The sequence below is a fragment of the Ixodes scapularis genome, unplaced genomic scaffold (assembly GCF_016920785.2).
Source record: "Ixodes scapularis isolate PalLabHiFi unplaced genomic scaffold, ASM1692078v2 PGA_scaffold6__148_contigs__length_123643588, whole genome shotgun sequence".
NCBI classification, from domain to species: Eukaryota; Metazoa; Arthropoda; class Arachnida; order Ixodida; family Ixodidae; genus Ixodes; species Ixodes scapularis.
Genome location: NW_024609881.1, coordinates 117,679,361 through 117,701,131, shown reverse-complemented (window position 1 = coordinate 117,701,131; position 21,771 = coordinate 117,679,361). Strand labels below are relative to the sequence as shown.

General features: G+C 45.8%; 1 protein-coding gene across 1 annotated transcript; it reads left to right on the top strand.

Annotated features, from left to right (window-relative positions):
- Positions 1-5,576: 5,576 nt before the first annotated feature.
- LOC115311108 lies at positions 5,577-15,041 on the top strand. The gene is made up of 8 exons (XM_042294592.1): positions 5,577-5,660; positions 6,512-6,532; positions 7,141-7,240; positions 8,968-9,116; positions 9,977-10,018; positions 12,398-12,433; positions 13,846-14,002; positions 14,584-15,041. The coding sequence occupies exons 2-8, from the start codon at positions 6,530-6,532 to the stop codon at positions 14,670-14,672; spliced, it is 576 nt and encodes a 191-aa protein (XP_042150526.1). The 5' UTR covers positions 5,577-5,660; positions 6,512-6,529; the 3' UTR covers positions 14,673-15,041.
- Positions 15,042-21,771: the final 6,730 nt, after the last annotated feature.

The following is a 21,771-nucleotide window of genomic DNA, read 5'->3' as shown; positions in this document are numbered from 1 at the left end:
TTTATCTTCCGCGTTTTTAGCACAGCCAGCCTTACGCCTGTTGCACCAGTGGTAACCTTAGCGCGCCATCGCGCTTCCCACGCGCTAAGGTCTTTCTAATATTTACTCATCTGTGGGTTTTCGACGAGGCTCTTGAAATTTCTATTTGGAACAACGTGAAATAAGGGTTTCTGTACAGGCGAGCTGGTGAACGAATATAGTGGGGAAAAAAAAACAACAACCTTGAGTTTTAAAACGGTGTGGCGTTGTCTTATTTTTTGGTCCCTAGTTTCAATTTTTTTTTCTTTTCTGCTATGATGAAGCAATATGTTCATTTCAACTAGTTGAAACCTCAATTAACAAATTTTAGGTAATTATTCGACTTATTGTTCTTGTATTATGTCTCACTCGCCGTATAACTCACGACTAAAAATACGAATTTATATTAAACATTTTGTATACTCCCAGACGTCGAGCCGATCGTCTTCGGCCGATATCTTCACTCTGCCTTGCCAGTTCCCGGCCAAAAAAAGCAATATCTTTTTTTGCAGGGGCCTGCACTAGTATGACCTTTCCGAACGTCTATGGAATCGACTCGGTGAGTTTACTGTTGTCGTACCCTACTGTATATATATCTTCTATGGTAATATAATTAATATCTCATTCATCATTTAGAGGGTACCGAACTGTATGTTTCAAGATGTATTGGTAAACTGTGGAAGGCCAAGATGTTAGGTTTTCAATAGGGTTATATATATATGTGTGTATTAGAAGCTGACGTACCGAACTTATTTTCAAAAGGACGTATGCTTTACCGTCTCTGCTCGGTTTTTTTTTTTTTTTTTTTGAGATTTAATGAGTATAGTTTGCACGAACTTTGGTGGACATTATAATTCAAGGCGGGAACAATTGTGGCGACTGGAAGGAAGAAAATTAGGGTGTTTCCTGGCCTTCCTTTCTATTTTCTTTTTTTTCTTTTTTGTCAGCTACACATCAGCCCTTCGAGAACAGAGCAAAAAGCGCCTTTACACAGCACCAAAAAAACGCAATGATAGTAAAGACATGTTAAACTGAATATAGCGATGACTTTTGAAATCTTTTTCACGCAAAAAAATATTAACGGTAAAACATATAGATAACATGGAGACAAACTGATTAACTTTAAGAACCTTAGAGACCCAAGATCGATGAACAAAAAAGGGACCTCTGTGTGTAGCTCCTCATTTTTCTTCTTCCTGGGTTTAGGGTTTTCAAGGTGTTTATAATACGCAATAATATTTATAGTGAGAAGATTTACCCCGTGTGTAATTTGTTCGCTCTCACACGGAACCATTTAACGACAACAAGTGAATACAACGCCAGCTACAAGATAAGTTCGGTGGAACTCGTTCGAAGTTGCTCGAGGACGAACTATAGTAATCTCGACGTCGTGGACGCAGTGAAAAACAACGACGCAAAAGTTTAGTCACAAAGAATATACAAACATATTTTTAGTTTATACGTGTATTAGACAATTAGTTTTTTTTTTCTCCTGAATTTAAATATATTACACAATAAAAGATTATAGAGCTAAGTCTTCACCTTAAAGGAGCGGTGCAACGATCTTCAATTGGAATGATTTTCACTTTACACGAGCTTACTGGCACTAGTCAGGCTCAAGGATACTCGCACGCTACGCCACTGGCCACGAAACTCCTTTGTTGCGGTGTAATTTCAAGGAAAAAAGCGCTCATTTTCAATCAATCTCTTCTTTTCAAAATTTGATGACGTAAAGTGGGGATCGCAGTACACCCATGTGACGATATTTGAATGCGGTTCATAGATTGGACCCGAGCATTGCGTTGGCACTCGATTTGGGCTTGTGATTATTACTATAGTTCAAGAAGCATTCGGGTAGTGCCCCCGTCCAATCGATCGCTGCAACGACGACAATAGCCGAGCCACAACCATGTCTGGAACTCAGCGCGTGTCCTGCGCTTTGCCAACCCCAGCACGTGGCTATATAATCAACATTGGCGGCATATAATCGGCTCCAGATCGCGTGGCCGCTTGTTCTGGCTGCGAGTTGAGGGGGTGAACGCTGCTCGTTTTTCTTTAATTTGTTTCTGGGACTTCTTTTACGTGGGGTGAATAACGAACGCTTATTTTATATGTCATTAACGTCAGGGATCCGTTCTAAGCGGTATTTGCGCAAAGTACAAAAATTGTTGCATCGCCCCTTTAAAATAATCATAAGATCCAAGAGTCACTCAGGTTCCTATGACGTTTCTATCCATATATTTGTCATCCATTGTTAATCGAAAGAGATGAATGTTATTTTTTTCTGTGATGTCTTTTTTTTTTTTTTTTGCTTTCTTGATAGTCAAGTTTATTAATGCTTGTGTCTATTTTTTTACATTCAAATATTTTTGCCTGTCTCGTTTTCCTGCGATAATGCTTTCTGAACGCCGCAGGCTACGTTTAATAAATACATAACCAAATATTTGTTAAATCTGCCGGAACAGGCGCCTTTTCGCTTCAGGTTTTTCGCCAAATCCTAAGAAAACCTCAAGAAGACAGTGCCCACGGAAGCATTTAATACCATCCACAGTGCGATCGGCCTACTATTACAGCTGAATATCACGAAAAACATTTTGAACATCTAAACCACAATTTATTCTTTAGAATAAATTGTGGTTTAGATATTTGTGGTTTGGATTGGACGAAACCGGTTCAGTCCAATCCAAACCACGACCGTACAAACCAAAGACGGCTCCATACACAAGGGCAATATTCTAACGCATTTCCAAAGGTATAGGATATGACGCATCCACAGTGCGTGATTGGTCCAGAAGGTACGCACGAAGACGACGAGCGCCATGACGATGGCCTTTTGGCGCAACTTGACTGGCTCCGTTAGCTCGTAGCGTGAGCTACGGTCCGACTTAAAACGACGCATCGCTCCTCGTCCCGATGGGAGCGGAAGTTCCGACAATGGCGGACAGAGGGGTTTGGGCCGCCGGTGGTGCGCCGCGAAGCGCCGCGTACGGGTGGCCCAAGTGGGTTAATACTTTTAAGGAACCATCCGTAGACTGTTGCCACGAAGCGGTGTAAAGGGGGGGTGGGTGGGTTGACACTCGACCCAGTGATGCACCCGCTGTCCCCCGTTGCGCCTCCAAAAAGTCCGATCCCACGTGACTTGCTGGTTTGTAGGATAGATGTATGTATGCGTGTATGGCGGCTGTTTCCCACGAATCTACCTAGACAAAAAGTATGCTGAGCTCAAGATTAAATAGCGTCTGCATGGACGCTGCGCCACGCCTGTATAGCCGCGAACTCACGGCGTTTAAGGCGTTGTATCTGCGTTTTCTAAGCTCTTTCTAATGCGAAGTTTTTTCGCGCTACCTGCACAGCGAGATCAACTTAAGCGGCTGTGCAATTAGTGGTACAGAAGCATTAACTCTGCGTTTCTCTCGAGCCTTCCTCTATAATTGGCCGCGAGGCCGCCTGCTTGAACCCGGTAGCAAAGCCGCAGTGACACTGAATATACACAGTGGGAGCGGATCCAAGGGGGGGGCGGTGGGGGCGATCGCACCCCCCCCCCAAACGCTTCGCCAGGCCCCCCCCCCCCCCCCCCCCCCCCCCCCGGGGTTCTTCGTCAGCTCGAAGAAAAAACGTAAGCAATCGACGCAGGATGCAGCTTGTACAACCAGGTGACCAATTGCTTTTCTTCTCAACTGAGAGAGGAAGCAAATGCTCTGGGTACAGTGTAGTCTGGGTCTGAGCTTCTCCTGAAGACGCTCCGGACTTCCCCACGACCTTGTCTTTAACATAAGCCCGCTTTCGTCCTCGCCTCCATCCCTCACTGAGGATCAGCGCCGCAGCGCGGAATACAGAAAGAAGCCGACGAGCGCCAGAAGGGGGAGATGTTTCCTCTAATGGGCTTCATACTGCCTGCGGTACGACTTCTCATGGCGGGAAGCTAATAAAAGAAAGATAAACGGTAGGAGCACCCTAAAGGCTGGAGGCTGCTTACACGGGGTCCTCAAGCCGACGCCGTAGGCATTTATTCGTATACAATGCCGTTTCAACTTAGGGTGGCGGGACATATTTTAGGAAAGGCGCCCACTACCCCTTATCTCCCCTTGGCGCCGTCTTTACTTTTCGAGTTAAACGCGGCTTCTGTGGATTGACGGCAGAGCTTTCGCGCGGCTTTGCAGGAGCGAATATGTGTGTATCGAACGGAACAGAGGCGGGGCTTGCTGGTTTCCAACTGCGGCTTCGAATTCCCTACCTAGGGACTTGGGCAAAACTAGCCCTTTCAAAGATGCGACTATACATAAATTAAATAGACAGTGCCTGTGCCCGTTCGAGTGAACACCGACTCCCAAACATCCATGCTGCAGTCGTGATCGGCCTTTAGTCGAGTTGAGATTCGCCGACCGGACAACCGTTCTGCCTTATCATATCTCTGCACCTGTCCTCTCGACCCCTGACGAATGAGCTAACTACCCAGAAACAAGTGTTCCTTTCATACAGAAAATATCCAGACGAAGTGCAATTGAATATAATTTGGAAGGATCAATTGCTGGTTCAAGGTCTTGTCTAAGTTTAAAAGTTATAGTTGCCGAACTGCAACATGCTTTCAAAAATATTCAACAATTATTCGCTTTCGTTCTCTCGAGTTGCTTCCAGAACATGTGAATACACGAGTTTGGGTTGGCAATGCCGCATGTGCTGCGCTCTGGACATTCCAAATATACGGCGAACAACCGACGAACTTGCCTGGCAGCTTTCGTTTCGCTCGCTGCGTCAACAGGGTTTTGACGCCGCGAGCAAGTAAGTTGCAAACAAGCGACAAAAATGGCCCGCGGGCCATTTTTGTCGCTTGTTTGCAACGTACTTGCTCCATTGATTTAAGCCGCTCTTCCCGTTGCCGCAGCAGTTGAGCACTAGCTCCAACCAGAATGTCTGCCAAGGCAATGTCTTTAAGCTGCCCTATATCGACTGCTCACGTAGTGTCGGTCTGAAACCCAAGTTTCAGAAAGGATAGTGCCACCACAATTTTCTAGATACTTACCTTTAGCGTGGTCACCCGAAAGGTTTTAATTCAAAGAGTTCATCAACGACAGGTAAACCGATACTAAAGCTCTCAAAATTATGTTATGTTATCAGAGTTTAGTAAAAACGATAACTCCACAAAAAATATAAACACTCCCCTCCCCCCCCCCTCCCCCGCCGTTTTACACCAAGGAACCGCCCCCCCTAAAATGGAGGTCTGGATCCGCCCCTGATTATACATCATACAAAAACAGGGTGTTTGTTGCAGAGAGGATAGGAGAATTACATCCGGAGATACCTATCTTGAAAGCATGCTTGCTTCATACGCATGTATGCTCCGAACTTGTCTGCGGACAGTTTTCGTAGGACATCGTGGCAGGGCCTTCAAACGAGGAAAAAGCACGCCTCAGCCAATGTCTGAAGACTGCCTTTTGTATAGATGTATGAGCAGTGGCACCGCGGCGTAAGTGGCGACATCTCTCGCTTTTGGTCTACACTATTTATGTTTGGGCTGAAGTACCGTTATATTTTGACGTCACAAAATCTGCTAGCCTTCGCGAGTGCTCAGTTCCTAACTACGTGTCTCTTTTTATCAGTGCTACAACGACAATAACCGGAACCTATGCAACAAGACTGTGTCGGTAAGCCTTTTTCTTGTGCAGCCGCCTAGTCATTCCTGAAACATATTTTCTGTGTATCAAAACCGCGGAGCTCTAGCATGTCATGAAACGAGTGCTCGTTAATTGTGCTAAGCTGACCTAGGACTGTGATGTTCTTAATCTTGAAATGGTGCGGAAGGGGTATAAGGGACATCATGAGAATAGACATTTCACATCTGCGTTAACATCAAAGAAAAAAAATCTCTTAAATATTTTGAAACTTATTGAAAATAAACGTAGTATCCCAAGTCCAAAGAAAACACAACGCTAATAAGTGAACAAAAACATTTGTAGTTTTTTTTTTGTCTTTCAATAACTACTTTTGTTCTTCGTGTCGGACTGGCCTGCGAGTTTATGTCTACGACAACAGCTAGAATATTAAGGTGCTTGGAGACAGGTTCATGCTAGTTTTATACATCATGATGTTCAAGAGCATGTTCAAGATTAGAAACAAGATAACCAGCTTGTCAGGAGCTATAGGTAACTCTACGTATCCCTAGCGAAAGTGAAGGTGACCTAAATTCATGCTAAACGCTGCCAATTAAAACACGCAAAAAAAAAAAAAAAAAAACGCCGTGCGTTGCGGATTTTGAGAACACGGTTCCGCAGCCAATGAGATTGTTGCATTTGGCCGATAAGAATGACAAAAACCAATCACGAAGCCAGAAGCGTCGATGCAATCAATCAATCAATCTACGGTAATTGGAAATGCTGTCAGTGACTATAGAAATTATCGAAAATATATCAATACTTTCACAAACTGAGCATCATACAGCTCTACACGATTACATAAAAAAACTGAAATAATTTTGTATTTTGTTTCAATTTTCCAGGACGTGTCTGCAATTTTTATGGTAAGTTTAATACATTTTCTAAGCCACTGGCTGTCCGAGCGCAAAAAAGGTGGTCGCGACACGATAACATATAATTTTTCTTTATACTATCACGTTATCGTTTGTTGCGTTGATTTCCTCCATATGTAATGCCCGAGAGAACCTGTAAGGTAACTAAATTAAAATATTTGGTTGATGGGACACAGGACAGCACAGTATAAGAAACACCGCTGTAAAGCGATTCACTTGACCCCTTTTCAAAGGTACCTCGAGCAACATTGTTGCTCACCATCTCTTGGTCACGAAGCGTGTGATTGGATCCGAGTCTTCGCCGAACGCTGACGATGCACTCGTGTCCAATACACGCTCACTATGTGCCCAAACAATGGCGGACTCGGATAGTTGGAGCAGCGGCTACTAGATGGCCGCACTCACTTTTGAAAAGTCGCACTTTTGAAAAGCCGCATTTTTGAAAAGCCGCACTTTTGAAAAGCCGCACCTTTGGAAAGCCGCACTTTTGAAATTTTATCGCAGAAGTTGGAAAACACTTGGGAGCGACTCCGCACAACCACCGACAGAAGTCTCGCTTTAAAAAATAATGATATATAAAGCTTTCTTTTTGATTTCAGTGCGTCACGACCAAAATCCTTTCTTTGGGCTTCAATGGTTACCAGTTTTACAATATCTACCCTTTAGTAGCAGAAGTATTCGGAAGAAGTGGTCAGAACTGTGAGTATAGTTTTTCGTTATCTCAATACTTTCTATAGTGCAAGTGCAGCTGCCGCAGCCGGCGCCGCCGCCGCCCCTCGAAGGAAATAGATGTAAACACAACCCGCTCTTCGCCGCCGCCACCAAGAGCGAATCCGCTCCCGCGGCAGCGGATTTATTCTCAGGTGTAAACGTACCATAAGGCTCCCGTTTCCGGCTTGAGCGGCGTGACCGCGCGGTGCATTATGAAAAAATTACCCCATTAAAATTAGCGGGAATTTTTTCCGCTAAATTTAGCGGGAAATGTTCCTCTAAATGGGAGGCGAGCAGGAGAGGATGAGGGGCATAGCTTCCTCTCCGTACCTTCCCCTCCTCCTCCTCAAGAGCTGCGCTCTAATTTGGCGTTACAGGGAGTTGTAAACGGCTTTCATTTTTTAACATAGATCGCAGCGATTGCTTTTCCCCGGCGCCTCAAGGAAAATCAGATGCACTTTATTTTTAAACGTTTGTTAGAGTGTAGGTTGATTTCAATGTATGTACCCAGGCAGCATACAGTATTGCGCCAATATTGGCGTCAGATCGTAGAAATCGGGCCACTATCATTTTGACACTGCCGATATTGGCGCTGAATCGTAAATATCGGGCCAGTATTACCGTGATATAGCCGATGTCAGCGGGACATCACTTGGGTCGGCCAACGCCACGCTGATATACAGTGTCCAGCGCCGTTTTCCGGTAATTTGTCGAGTCTGAACCGGCTACATCGGCCGGTATTAGGAATTCTTGACCTTTTCTAAAACAATACTGAATTGCGGTCAATCGCGCCGGCCAATCGCGGCGAGGGCGCGCCGGGCAATCCGCGGCTGGAACTGGGTTTTCCCGTACAAACAAACGGAAAAGAAAACTCTTTTTGTAGTAACTTTTATTGGGGATTAGTGCAAAACGGGGGGGGGGGGGGGGGGGGGGCGTGATGTTTTCTAAAGTCTTTAGTTTACAAAATTTGTTGCACAATTAATATTGTTTTTCTACAACCATGTCACAGAGGTGACTTCAGGTAGCGCGTCCCGACCTAGGCGCATCCTAACTTCGGCAGTAATTTGCGGTGCGTCCGTTTGGGAGTCGGGGGTGGCACCCATGAAGCCCCTTCCACCGTATCTGAGCCAAAATGGCCGATTAAAGCCGAAATAGAAGTCACGTGCAGTTCCTCGAGTGGCCGGTGCGGGAGAAATGGCGGCGTTGCGATCGCTATCAGCTCGATTCTCGAGTACGGATCGGTGCCGCTTTTTCAGAGCAGGTTCTATTGCAGTTTCCTAACTGATCGGTTAATTCTATAGTAACGTTGGCTTGGCCCAAGTCCGCTGACACCGCAGCGGCCGCGGCCATGTTAACCGATATTCGCCCGTCTCTGCCCAGAACTCGAATGATATCGCCGATTCTGGCCCATTTTTAGAACGATCGTTAACCGACATTGGCCCAATACTGGGCCGTGGTGAAAAACACGAAACTGGGCCAATATTGTGAGCAATATTCCCCCGACGCTGGCCCAGTGTCGGCGTGCTGCCTGGGTAGTCGTGAAAACATTGTAAATTTTAATTTAGCATTCGCTCCGCGAACGGCAGATGTCGCCGAGCTTCGGCCTGTTTGCCGTTTGGGGCGAGTCTCGGATCCACCAACGATGACGTCACTCGCAGGCCTTATCATCTAAGTGGTATTAATCGAACACGTTGTTCCCCCGTCCCTCCACACAGTGACTGCGATGGACTTCCTCGCTTCGTACTGTGACGATGCCTCCCACGCCAGCGACGCGTTCTGTCAAGTCGACCCGAGCATCGATGACGCCACCTGCGGCACGCCCATTGTGTTCGATGTGCCCGTACCAGAAGGAAACGATGCGCAGGTAAAGCATTGCCCAATGCTGTACGCGTTTCTCTAAAAGAGAACGTGGTGACTTGGTGCGTGGGTCACGGGGCATTACTTTTCCCGCCACATTTGGCAGGGTAACTAGGTTTCTCGTAAAATGTAGCGGCGAAAGTGAATCCGTGGGTAGGTTTCTTGACGGCAGGCCACGTGACATCAGTTTTTCCGCCAAAGTTGACAGAGAAACTGAATTGGCGCAGGTCACGTAGTTAGGTGACGTGACGCTAGTTTTCCCACTAAATTTAGAGGGGAAACAATATTATTGTAAAGATCGTGTGACCTCAAGTCACGTGACATGAAACTTCCTCGCTAAATATAGCGCGGAAAATGAAATGGTACTAAGTCACGTGATGTCACTTTCCCCGTTAAATTTAGCGGGAAATGTACGAACTGATGAAGGGTTCAAATTCTTTATTTGGGGGAGGGGGGGGGGAGGGTTCGTTAAGAAGCACTTTAATAATACATGTTGATGTCCCCACTGGTTTAGGTTTAAACCTAGCCGCTAGGGGCGTGACGGTTAGATGCTCTTGTGGATAGTAAAAGGGTTACGAATAGAGTTACGGGAGGGAACGTAAACAATGTAGGAAAGCTCTATAGCTCGACTCCTTCGGTAAACGATTTTGCACTAAATCTGCTATACCGTGTACAATTGTGCACATTAATTACACGCAACCTCGTTAATTGAGAGACACCCACCTCAGCATGACGAGTTAAAATAAACTCGAACTTAGTGCAGTGAAAGAACGAGCGTTCTCACGCGCTCGCAAGTCTTGCCCCCTCCCGACAACGTTTGGAGATTCCATTAATGAGCGCTTCAAATGTTTGAACCTATCCTTTCAGTGTGAGCAGAGCGATGCCTGCCAGAGCGTGCTACCGACCGACGTAAGTTCGTTCTTTCTTAATGGCGGAGTTAGGTTCGACATGCGTCCTAAAAAATAGCTCAATCCAAACGGCCCATACGCAATTGTTATGTTATACTTCGTTTCACTCCCAAGTGCAGCCGACCGCTGTAGACCTTTGCAAAAATCACCTTCTGCGAGCTGCCATATTTTTCTGCTGGGCTGTGGAACGCTCTTGATCTGCTGTGCGGTATATCAGACGCTGCGCGTGCGTCCACAGCTCAGTGACTCAGCATTTTTCGCCCAGGTGATAAGAGCTGGAAAGGTCTATAAACCCCTTTAGAAAGTCACGTGCCGATTATTAGATGGTCGGAACCACTGCATGCACAACGTTGGAACAACTGCATCGAGGGACGTGCAAGTCATTCCATAAGATAGCGAACGTCGGAGCGTGGACAACACCATGAACCGACGAGCCAATCAAACAGCGTCGAAAATGCAACGTCACCGCGCTCCTCAGCTTTTTCTTTTTTTTTTTTTTTTCAGTGCGTCGTGACGTTAGGGTTTTAGACCGCCATCGTGCAGGGATCCCACAGCTGCCAACAGAGGGCAGTTTCTCGAAAGGAATCTATAGACCTTTGGAAAAGTCACCGGCAGTTTGATACTTTAGACCTATGTCACGTATTAAAAAAAAAAAAACACGCTTTTCATGTAAGGTTATTCAAATTATGGGGCGCTGGAGAAAACCAGCCTTCTGCGTTAGGTCCTTATTTCGAACTCTTTTTATTCGCGTTCCGCACATTGAAAAGCATGAGGGAAGCGCCTCAGCACTCACCTTGTATCGCTCAGCCGCAGCGTTCTTCCGCAGCATAAAGGCCGTCTGCTTTCATCGCCGTCACCATGGTAACGAACGCCGAGTGACCTTTTCGGACGGCGCGTGTATCACTGGGGAGCGTGTTAACCCAACCCACCGCCTGAGTTCATGCCGCTTCGCGGCAACAGTCTACGGCTACTCCTTACAAAAACTATTCAACTTTGGCAAGCAGACGGCGTTGGGAAAATTTGCGTTCGTTGCCATGGTGACGGCGATGAAAGCAGACGACCTTTATGCAGCGGAAGAACACTGCGACGCAGCGATACGAGGTGCGCACTGAGGCCTTTCCCGCAGACTTTTCAATGGACAAATGGCCTACAAAAAAGAGTTCGAAATAAGGACTTAACGCAGAAGGTTGGTTTTCTCCAGCGCCTCATAATTTGAATAGCCTTACACGAAAAGCATGTTTTTAAAAAAGTGTAAAGATAGTTAATGCGCCAAATAGCTTTCTGCGCGCTGCCATTTTCATCTGCTACGCCACGGAACGCCTTCTGAGCATGCGCTGTTGCTCTGCTGTGCGGTAGATCAGAACCTGCACATGCGTCCACAGCTCAGTGACTCGACATTTTTCGCTCGGGTGATAAGCGATGCAAAGGTCTATTATACCATCCGACAAAGCCAGCAAAGAGCGCTAAAAGTGCACCGTCACGGCGTTCCTTGTTTGTGTAGGTTTGTTAATTATCACGTACTAAACCAATCACGCCAAAAAAGAAAAAAATAGGCCGGTTTGCGGCGCATTTACTAGGCGTCATTGGTTTGGTCGACGATGGCGAACCCCAACAAAATAAGGAGCGCAGTGACGACGCACTTTTGGCGCGGCTTGATTGGCTCCTTCAAGTCCTAGCGTCTGCTGCGGTAGGACTTAAAATAAAACGGAGTATTGGAACTTATTGATAAGGCCTGTGATCGCAGAGCGTAGCGCCACATCGCTCCGTGCGACCCTGCCTTTTCCTGCTGACGCACAAGCTAGCTCGGCGCCGAGGTCGAACAGACAGGAGTACCAGTAAAGCCCGTTTACACACTTGCAACCGAGTACGACCGAGAGAGACGAGACCTGTTCAAACCTCTTAACATTTCACAGGACGAGAGAACACACTGGCACGCTGGCGCCATCTATGCGGTGACCCTGGAACTGCATTTCACAAGAGCGAAGGTTTTGCGGGAGTTCCGAGGTCAAATGTGCGTTATAACTATAAGAAAGGCTCGTTTATAACGTTCACAAAAGTTTTTCGAGCCAAAAAAGAAAGGATAATGCGCGAGAAAAAATAGAAAACATGCTGGACCCTCAAGTTTCCACTGCCACCTAAAAGATGGCGCCAGTGTGTCCTCTCGTCGAAAGAGATGTTAAGAGGTTCCAAGGCACTCGGTTCTAAGAGGTCGCAAATGTGTGAAAGGGACTGTATGCAGCAGCTCTGACACTGCGCTGCCTGAGTGTGTGAACTGGGCTCCATTTGTCACGCGATTCTTTTGAGCAAATAAGAGCCGATTTTTAATCTCAAATAAAAAGACGTTGCACCTGTGCTTATACTGTTTCTGTTATTTTTCTAGCCTAAATTCAGTCGCTTCATTGCCAACGAATTTGTGGTAAGTTTATTTTTTTAAAGGTGTGGTATGTTTCTGGTTTCGTGTTGTTTTTAAAATCTACTTCTCTTTTGATTTTCTTCTTTTCTTTTTTTGCTTCGGACATTTGCATGTTTGCTTGTGCAGCACTGATTAGCCGTATGAAAAATGAACAGATGAATTAGGAGAGATAGCGGGTCAAGTGTATTACATTGTTTCACCACAAGTAAGATCGCTGTCAAAGGCTAGAGAACGTACAAACAGAAAAAAAAGTAAAATTTGGGGATTTTAACGGTTGTACAAGATACACGCATTTTCCAATCAATTGCAACTTTTATGGCACGGCATTCAGATCCTTCGTCTGTATAAATCACGGGAAATAACTCGTGAAATGCAGCAGTGCCGCATTCTGAAATGTTGGGCACAACCAAGTAAACGTTACGTGCGGCCTAATAGCTAATATACTTTAAGATTTTTTTTTTGTATATTACATTAAGTAAAAGGTCATAAAAAAAATCATTCGACTGCATGATATTTGTTTTCGAAAAATGTGTGTCGAACCGCGACACTGCCTGCAAGCAAAATTTTTTTTTTTTTAACCACCATTTTTGATTGCAAGCCCAGTCCGGGCTCCGAAGCTCCAAGTTTGAGACGTCGAAATAAGGGCAAATATATTTTTTACGGGGGACGCCAAACTTTTTTAAAAATATCTTCACGTCTTCAGGAAGTGGCGTCACGGACGTCAAAACAATATTCAATATTATTTTGAAAGTGGTCGTCGAAATATAGTTACTACCTTCGAATATTAATTCCTGTAAACCAACTTGTCTCCTCCAAGACGCTAAAGCGTACAGTAGAAGACACACGCCAAACCTCCAACTTTGTTTTTCGTGTAGCATTTCTGCTTTCTATAGCACTGGTGACATACGCAAGTTTGACAGGTTTGCAAAAACGGAGCGACCGTAAAGCGCGAAACACATGTACGACGAAACCGTCCGATCCGACGTCCGACCGTGCAATACGACGGTCGGAGGCGAGGGTTTTCAATGCTCTCCGATGCTACGAAAACCCTCTCCCCCCAAGGTCATTCCGGCAGTCCACACGTCGGATCGGAAGGTTTCGTCGTACATGTGTTTCGCGCTTTAGTCGCTTGGGACGCAAGCGGCAGTTCATGTTTGTAAACAACAAAAAGGGCCTATAAGCTGCGTAACCCCGCCTTCAAGCATACTTATATATATGCAGCAAAAATACTTCGCAGTAAACAAAGTCTCTTGCATCATGTACACGCAGGGCGACTGCAGCTTTAGCTTTCAGTGTGTGCGATTACGATCAGCATCTATAGCTCTCATACAATTTTCCACCATCATTGACTTACCAAAAAAAGGTTTAACAAGCGTCGCCATTTTTTTTTCTTTTTTTTTCTGCTTTTGGTGCAGTGTGTTGCGAATCTCCAGTCGGCGTCCGTAAGCGGAGAGATATACAATGACGTGGCGTGCTTCCTCGGGTACCTACTGAGCATACTGGATTTGACTCAATTCACGGTTGAAGAGCAGCTGAACACTGTGAAGCTTCAGCTCCTAGCCTCAGGCACCTGTGAGTACCCTTCGCATGTATAGAGCACCCCGTTTTAGCAGTAGACAACAATTGCACCAACTGACTGAGTTTTTTCTTATAAGGTTAAATCTTTTTCGTTTATGCGTGACTGGTTCCGGGCGTCTCATTGCGGCCCCGCCCTTACGCTCCGCTTTACTTTAAAGGGGTACTAGAACACTTTCTGCGATATAGTCTATTTATGGCCATAAACTCAATCTGTGGGCTCTAAGCGGCATAAAAGAACCAAACGTTACATAGATGCGTGAAAATAATCCTGTAAAACTGGCGGATGAGCACTTCTTATGCAAACAATGTGTAAATATACCTATTTCGTGTGTTTTTCAAATGTTACGCAATTGAGGGGTGTGCGTTTATTACGGAATGGGCGTAAACTCGTTCTTTTACGACGGTCGTATTCCGAGCTTCCTCATTCGCTGGGATCCTTCCATTGCTCGTCCTGATTGCTGTCTTAGTGTCGTACGAAAAATTAAACACAAAAACTTTTTTTTTGAGGGGGGGGGGGGGGGGGGAGTGAGTTGTCTTGTACAAATTCAAACCCCCCTTATTTTTTTTCTTTACAGGCACGCTAAGACAAAGACCGGCAAGCAGAGCCAGGGCACGAAACGCCGCACGCTCTTTGTGTGGCACCTTTCCTGTCTCCTGTACATAAACTCCTCACGTTGTTCGCCGACTTTAACCATGTATAATGCTCTCGGTGAACACAAATTAGGAATGCGGCGCAAAAGACCGAGAACAAAAAAGACGGGCGACCAAAACTTATTTACCCAAGATGTTCCGTGCGAATAACGCGAGTGTTTAATCGGACGAGAAACTTTTATTCATCTGCCCGAATCGGGTTGCAGAAGATTATATTGTCATCGACAGATTCAAAAATGAAGCACGCGGAATATTATATGCTCGTGATTCTTGCTTTTCCATTTGCTTTTACAGCGGAACTGTTCAAAGCTAGTTTCCCCAGGATCGTGTCCGCCAGCAAACAAATGATGACACAAAACTCCGGACAGCTACCGCCATCTATGAGCGACAACGCAACCAGACAACCGGCTTGCAGGTTGTCTGGTTGCCGCCGTCGCTTATTCGCGACTCCAGCGACCTATAGGGGGCGTCACCACCAAACAAACATGGCGGCTGAGTCCAGGTCGCGTCGGCTCGGCCGGGCCGCCTGAATGGGTGGCGCATTCAATTTAACAAATTTTCTTTTGTTCAATGCCCAAATTTATGGGTATTTGAATTGAGACAGTTAAGTGTAGCCGGTGCGCATAAACTTGCCGAGCATAGTTTTGTTTTGCCGGTGTTTTTTGTTCCTTTTATGTCAAACTTTAGTTTCGGAGACTTCAATCAAAACCGAAACTATGGGCTCCGGAGAAACGGTAATAGACTCTAATTAGTTTTTATCATCTAAGGAAAGCGGCGAGGGCTACAAAATTGTTCCACCGAGAGTAATTTTTAGCTAACTCGTATGCCTCGACCGTGCGACTTATCTGTCCGCGAAATTGAGCTTTTGTGCCTGTCCGCGTTTCAAGAAACAGCTCCAGTCGTGTGCTCGGTCAAGAACACAGGCTGCAGCAAAATTACGAAAATTAAGCAAGCGCTTCTTGAGCCAAGGAGCATGTCACCTCGCTGGCGCTTCACTAAGCAGCTGATACTCGTATTTCAATTCAGGTTTTAGTAGCAATCGAGAAGTAATTTTGACGAATATGAGGATGATGTATTATATTACGTACTATGGGGGTCCCACTAAAGCGATATTAGTATATTCTTCGGGTTGAAATATGAACTTAGTTGACTAACTATTAGGTGAACTGCTGAATAAAAGTATATTTGACCGACAGAGATACTACTTAAACTTAGCCAAATGGTTCTAGCCGGTAGAACGGAGACGAATGCGGACAAACTGAGGAGAGTCTTCATCGGAGATTCATTCAGACCTCTCTGCATCGCACTTGACTTCGAATCCTGAACGGATAAAATTAGTATTTTTTGTGGCCGGTCAACCTGAGCATGTAGACGTATATTGCTGCTGGCTTCGACAGGGGTTATAATATAAATATTGGAGGGCGCGATAGATCCTAATGACGAGACAGCTTCAAAGTTTGCGAGACGCGTACCCCACCTTTTGAAAGCAGATAATTTCCCTCATTAATCATATGCAGCCGGCAGGTTTTCTGAATCAAGTAATTGCGAAATTAGCCCAACTCCCTCAATGTGGTCTTTATCGTCGAAAAGCCGCCAAGATGAATAGCCAACGCACCGGCCGGCGTTAGTGGCTCAAATTAACTTGAAGCTAATCGAGCACAACCAAACTCAAGGAAAGCAGCTATCGAACCTTCCCATTCACTTGACTACAACATTGGTGCTCCCCCCAGTGAAACACTTCGTCTGTCGACCTCAGTCCGCTGTTCTACATCCTTACAAAGAAACCACTTATCAGTTATCAAGCAGTCGTCACTTTGAATGTGATTAGAGACAGACGAGAAATCAAAAGTCTTTCCGTGATTCCTCCTCATCCAAAAAATTGAAAGCACGCGACCCTGTGTTGTGGAGTAAACGGGCTTTCAAACACCTGATGGAAAGAAACTATCTACTGAGGCTTCACCACACTAATAAACACTCAGGCAAACTTAAGAAATTTCCGGACCCTCGTCAAATTACATTGCTCAATCCCGCGCCGACAGCACGTGTCCGCGAAAGCCATCAGAGACGCGGCGGGGCGCGGAGCGACCTGGACCGACTGGTTCCCGGTTTTCCCGCTTGGCGGCGTCCGTTTTGCTGGAGTCGCGAATAGATGGCGGCAACCTTCCCACCCTTTCCACTCTGGCTTGCCGACTTGCGGCCGGCCATTACTTCATTCCCACCATGGTACAGCTTCGCTGGTCTTCGATCCTTCTTCACCAGAGCGGAAAGGCTGAAAGATTTTGGCGTTATCATCGGCTAACGCTGCAAGCTCAGTGACTATAGAGCGATAATAAAACACACGAAGCTCACCACGCTCTATTTTTTTTTTTTAAGTTGTCGTTGGCTATAAACTTTTTTATTATTTGCACGTTGTGTTCCTCGTAATCAAGAAGTGTCCCATGCAGCAGAGATTCGACCAATCATTGTCCGATAGCTGGCATTAGTCCTTTGGCCAGTGGTCAGACAGTGGCCAGGTTTTAGCCGATGACTGGCCCTTTTCTGGCCATTGGCCATCAGCCATCAGCCAAGCGTTAGCCGATGAATGGCCATTCTTTGTACATTGGCCAAAAGACCATCGCCAGCCATTGGCCAATGCATGGTCGAATTCCGTGCTTCTTGGGGTTGCGTTTGCCTTTGTTTGCATGCTGTTAAACAAGGATGAAATGAATAGGGTACTGAAATAAAGAGAATGGTTTTGTGAACAGTCGTTTCTTGGACGTGCTTCGTGTACTTATTTTTTAATGTGCGATCGAGTCGGATAGGAAGGATTCACTTCCTTCAAAGTCGAAGGTTGGGCAATCCGAGATTGGTCAAACCAAATGTCTAAAACCTTCTAATTAATAGGAGGTATTTTTTTTTTACATTCAATGAACATATTCGGGTATGTGCAACTACGTAGCTTCCAGGAGATTTCAGAGAAATTTGCGATGCGACACACGCAGTTTGCGCGTTCACAACATCGGCTCTTTTTGCGCCTCCTGTAAACTTAAAAATAATGCAAATAAAAAAAAAGAAGACGCTTATACTTGTGCTATGAACTGACAATGTTTATGATGACAGCCTCTCGACTCTCAAACAGGCTCAAAAGAAAATGGGAGTTCGCTTGTTGGCGTTGTCAATGCCACGCTCCGCACATGTTAAGGACCGTTCACAAACTTCCGCTTTAACTCTGTGACGTCACGGCGCGGTGATGGCGCATCGATCGCACTTCCGGTCTGGGGCTGTGGGCAGAAGTCCCCATGCCAGACGTGTATTCCTGCGTTGTTTTGAAAGGAACCAGACAAAAACCTGCCTTTTCGTCAAAACGCCGTGACAAGGGCCGTACCAAAAGTGTCGAGAAAGATTTGAAGGTCAGTTTTCACGTGCTGGGTTGGTCGGAGAATCTAGATATGTGCCGTGAAAAAGGAACAGCAGACGCCGTCGGACAACGATTGCTTGGGCGGGAAACACCATGGGTTGAATTCACGGATACTTGTGGTCATCAGACTTATTTGCTTTGTTTCAACATGAACGCCAGAAAACCGTCAAGTTGTGCGGACCACCTGTGGACTACGTTCAGTGCGTCTTCAAGTTCAAACGGCCGCCTGATCGTTCGAACTGTCGTCTGCTCTTCCAAACGTTTCTGCTTGTCGTCTGCTCTCTTAGACGACGCCGGCTCTTAGACGACGCCGGCCCGTGGACCAAATGTTGGTCCTGTACTTGCGATAAGAAGTAAGTGCAGGCCTCAAAAAACTTACATTTGAAAGTTGCAGGCTCGATGTAAACAGTAGATACAAGGAGATGTTGATCTTTGTTACCAGTGACCATCACCGCGGTGATGGTCACCAAGTAAATTAGGGATAACAAGTCGCGACTTGTTATCCCTAATTTACTTGGTCCCATTCGCTTGCGATTTTCAGTATCGACGTCGACCATCTCAGCTACGGTTCAGGCTTTTGCAGCCCAAGCGGCGTCGCGACTGAAAATTGCGAGCGAAATCGCATCATGCGAATCAGGCTTTAGCGTACATACTGCGGCGTCCACGCGGAATGAATCGCCACATGTCACATTATTCACACGAAGTTTTGTGGTGTAACGAGCCTCGGTAATTTCGCTGACGCCGCTCAAGTAGTCAGATATCGCCAGGAAGACGTAGAATCAACAATTCGAACGCGAAAAAGGGCAGGGGGACTCATACCGACGCCGACAACAACGCATTCCAATGGTTTGTTTACGGGCGACGGCGAGCTTCTTACCCACAACCCATCGCGCATGCGCGGCGCCGGTGGCGTCCGCTAGGGGCGCTCAGGTTTGTTTGTAAACATGAGTTGGCGACTTCTTGTGATCTCACACGAGAAAACACGGACACGCTGGCGCCAATGGCGCTTATGATTAAGTGCATTTTTCTGACGCTTACTTGATACTGTTTATGTTGCTAACGACTTCACAGCTGTTTTGTTTCGCTGAAGTGCTCAAAAACGGCACATGGTCTACATCAATTGTTTATGATTCTCCCATTTGCCCAAATTGTTCACCTCTTTACTTCAACGGAATTCCATCGCAGCTTACCTGTATAGGACGCTACAGGCTGATGATGACATTGCAGCAGGAAACGCTATTTTAGAACCACTCTGAACTTGAGTTTATTTTTAGGCGCGCAGCTTATCGGGTGTGCATGCCTGTCACAGGAAGTGCTAACCGGCGAGCATTCGCGTCGGCACTACTCGTTGGCACTACTACATCGTGACGCACCTACCTACGGATATCCTGCAGCTGGAGCACCACAACTGCAAGTTGAACGCAGACAAACCAACCACCAAAGCTGCACGTGGCGGCTGCCTGTCACTGACACTGTGTTTCATTTAGCGGTAAAGGGAACGACCATGAGGACGCTGCTGATCTCCCTCGTAGCCTGCCTGCTGAGCTTTGATTCTCCATCCTACGCTGCAACTGGTAAGGCATCTATCTAACCAGCACCCCAGAGTTTAGGGGTAGCAATACCAACATAACTTAACTATAAACTTTTTTTGTCCCCTTGCGATCTCATCAACGCGGATTCCGCATCTGGTATGCCGGACAGAATAGTAATAGGATATTTCAACTTGGAATATGAGAGAAAATATAGGTGAGGTAAAACGAGAACATGTGACAATCACGCATGTTTCGTAAACATCTTCCAGCGGCGTGGAGAGATCAAAACGATGTTCTAACGCATACCAGAATTGACGACATTCAAGATGGTAGTGCCCTTGCGGAAAATGTGTGTAGAGGTATACTCGGGTGTGTGCTCGAGCTGTGGGTAAAGTAACTTATCCCCTGCTACGAAAAACAACCGTGACGGTGCGAAGTTAACGCTCTGTGGAAGCACACTGCCAACGCACACTCATACTGAGTTGCACCCTTCAATATTGGAAAAAAGAACGCGGTTGCTTTCCCAGTATTTAAATGATGGCGCCCATTACTTCCGGTTTTCTGATTGGCTGAGAGACGGAGGAGACATTTCGTAGCCACGCCTATTTTCGTTAAATTTCGCTTCATATATGATGACCATATACGGCCATACATACCGGTATACAGTTTTCAGACGATACGCAGAGCACCGCTTATAGCCAAAACGAGATGTATCTAAGCTATTCTGGATACAAGCGGCACAAATCCTAAATGAAGACAAAAAAAAAGTCAGGTGCGAAGACAAATTATTCAGTCGTCCCTCACAGAGAATACGCGTAAAGCTATGAAATTGAAGTAAAATTACAGAGAAGGTTTAATCAATGGCACCTTTCCAAAGAAAAGGACAAAGATAAATCGTTTTGCCACTCTCCTGCACCGGTGCAGAAAAGTGTAGGGCGGTGTACTTCCGGCATGAGTATTGAGATACGACCGGAAGTTCACAGCCCTAGACTTTTCTGCACCGGTGTAGTTGGTGCGGGTAAATCGAACGCGCCTATACTCGTCTCGACAGGCACACGATGGCAACATCTATCACATGATTCGTTTTGAAACAAAATTATGTCCCTAGGTAGGTCCGACGCATGTTCTGTGTTGTGTTGCAAGAAGGGTTCCGTGCCTTCGGTATGTATACCGATAAACCCCTAAAATTTACCCCAGAGTTTGTTTTATCAAAAAAAACCGATAAACACCCGAATCGGAGCTGTCCTCGAATAAAAGGAACTCAAGTTCGGGGAATTCCATTCTTGTGTCCTGTTTTTCTTAGACATAAGCGCGATAATGGCAGATTTTTAATTCGACACCGAAAATAGAAGCAGAAAGACACCAAATTTGAGTAAACAAAATAAACCCCGAAAAAGCGCTCCCGAATTGGAGCACGTGAAGAAAATATCAATACTCCAATAATAGTGAAAGGAAGTATTGTCAAGAGAGAATTTTAGTAGATCGTTCTGAAACCTCTAGTAGCGATACTGAATAACGGTATGATGCATGCGCAAAGGCGTTGGCAGAATATTGGGTATCGTTATCGGAGTTACCACAGCGGTCGACTAAAACTTCCTAATAAAGAGTTTTAATAGATTGCTCTGACTCCTCCGATAACGATACTCGGTAATTATACGATGCTTGCGCAAAGGCATCGGCAGAGTATCGGGTACCGTTATCGGAGCTACCGGAAAGATCTACTAAAACTCCGTAATAAAGAGTTTTAGTAGATTGTTCTATTACCTCCGCTAACGATACTCAATAACGATAGAATTCATGGGCAAATTCGTCGGTGGAGTATCGGGTATCGTAATCGGAGTTTCCGGAACGATCTTCTAAAACTTCCTAATAGAGAGGTTTAGTAGACTGTTCTATTACCTCCGCTAACGATACTCAATAACGATAGGATTCATGCGCAAATTCGTCGGTGGAATATCGGGTATCGTTATCGGAGTTACTGGAGCGATCTACAAGAACTCCCTAATAGAGCGCTTTAGTAGATTTTTCTGATACCTCCGCTAGCGATACTCAATAATGATAGGATTCATGCGCAAAGGCGTCGGTGGAGTATTGGATATCGTTATCGGAGTTACCGGAAGATGTACTAAAACTCCCTAATGAAGAGTTTTAGTAGATTGTGCTGATGCCCCTGCTAACGATAC

Coding starts and splice junctions, on each gene's coding strand:
- LOC115311108 (XM_042294592.1), top strand. Junction 9,117..9,976: donor CAGAAGGAAACGATGCGCAG/GTAAAGCATTGC, acceptor CTATCCTTTCAG/TGTGAGCAGAGCGATGCCTG. Junction 12,434..13,845: donor TCATTGCCAACGAATTTGTG/GTAAGTTTATTT, acceptor CTTTTGGTGCAG/TGTGTTGCGAATCTCCAGTC.